This window comes from Myotis davidii, unplaced genomic scaffold (genome assembly GCF_000327345.1).
Source record: "Myotis davidii unplaced genomic scaffold, ASM32734v1 scaffold326, whole genome shotgun sequence".
In the NCBI taxonomy this organism is placed as follows: Eukaryota; Metazoa; Chordata; class Mammalia; order Chiroptera; family Vespertilionidae; genus Myotis; species Myotis davidii.
This window is the reverse complement of record NW_006296626.1, coordinates 103,871-104,453: the sequence shown is the minus strand read 5'-3', so window position 1 is coordinate 104,453 and position 583 is coordinate 103,871. Positions and strand designations below refer to the sequence as shown.

Sequence of the window (583 nt, the reverse complement as noted above, 5' to 3'; positions counted from 1 at the left end):
ACCGAGGTGGGCCTGGGGGTGGGCTCCCCCTCCCGCGCCCCGAGGTGCAGAGCTCGGCAGTCAGGCGGTGGGGGCTCAGAGGCCGGCCCCTCTGTTTCCTAGGGCTCTGACTCCCTCTGTGCCTCAGTTTCCTTACCTGTGAAATGGGGGTGTCAGTACCTCCTCCCTGGGCTGCCTGGCACCTTGAATGAGTGAACGTGTGAGTGCTTGTGCCACCCCCGGGCACCGAAGCGGGGCTCAGACTGACGTGTACCCTCCGCGTAACTGAGAACATGGGAGGGCGGTGTGGCTCGTCCAGGGGTCTCCGGGGTGGGATTGGGGGACCCCTGATGGAGGTGCTCTCAGGAGTGTTTGCTGAAGGGAGTAGAATGCAGGTGCCCTGGGACGGGTTCCCCATGCGCACCGAACCCCAGGGGTCCTTCGCGTGGGGCCCAGGACCCCCACGTGCCTGGCCGTGTTTATTTTTCTGAGGAGCGTGCATTGCTTCTAGCAGGTTCTCAGCGGGGCTGTGACCGCTCCCGAGACCTAAAAATAGCCGTCCAGGACGCTGGACGTGAGGGCTGCTGGGACGGGCGGAGGAGGC

The 583-nt window shown here is 65.0% G+C and overlaps 1 protein-coding gene across 1 annotated transcript in view; it reads left to right on the top strand.

Moving 5' to 3' along the window:
* PPP1R12C (protein phosphatase 1 regulatory subunit 12C) overlaps positions 1-583 on the top strand; it is a 29,987-nt gene that overhangs the window by 15,974 nt on the left and 13,430 nt on the right. The window contains exon 3 of the mRNA XM_015569455.1: positions 7-44. Within this exon, the coding sequence (XP_015424941.1) occupies positions 7-44 (38 nt within the window). The remainder of the gene's footprint in view (positions 1-6; positions 45-583) is intronic.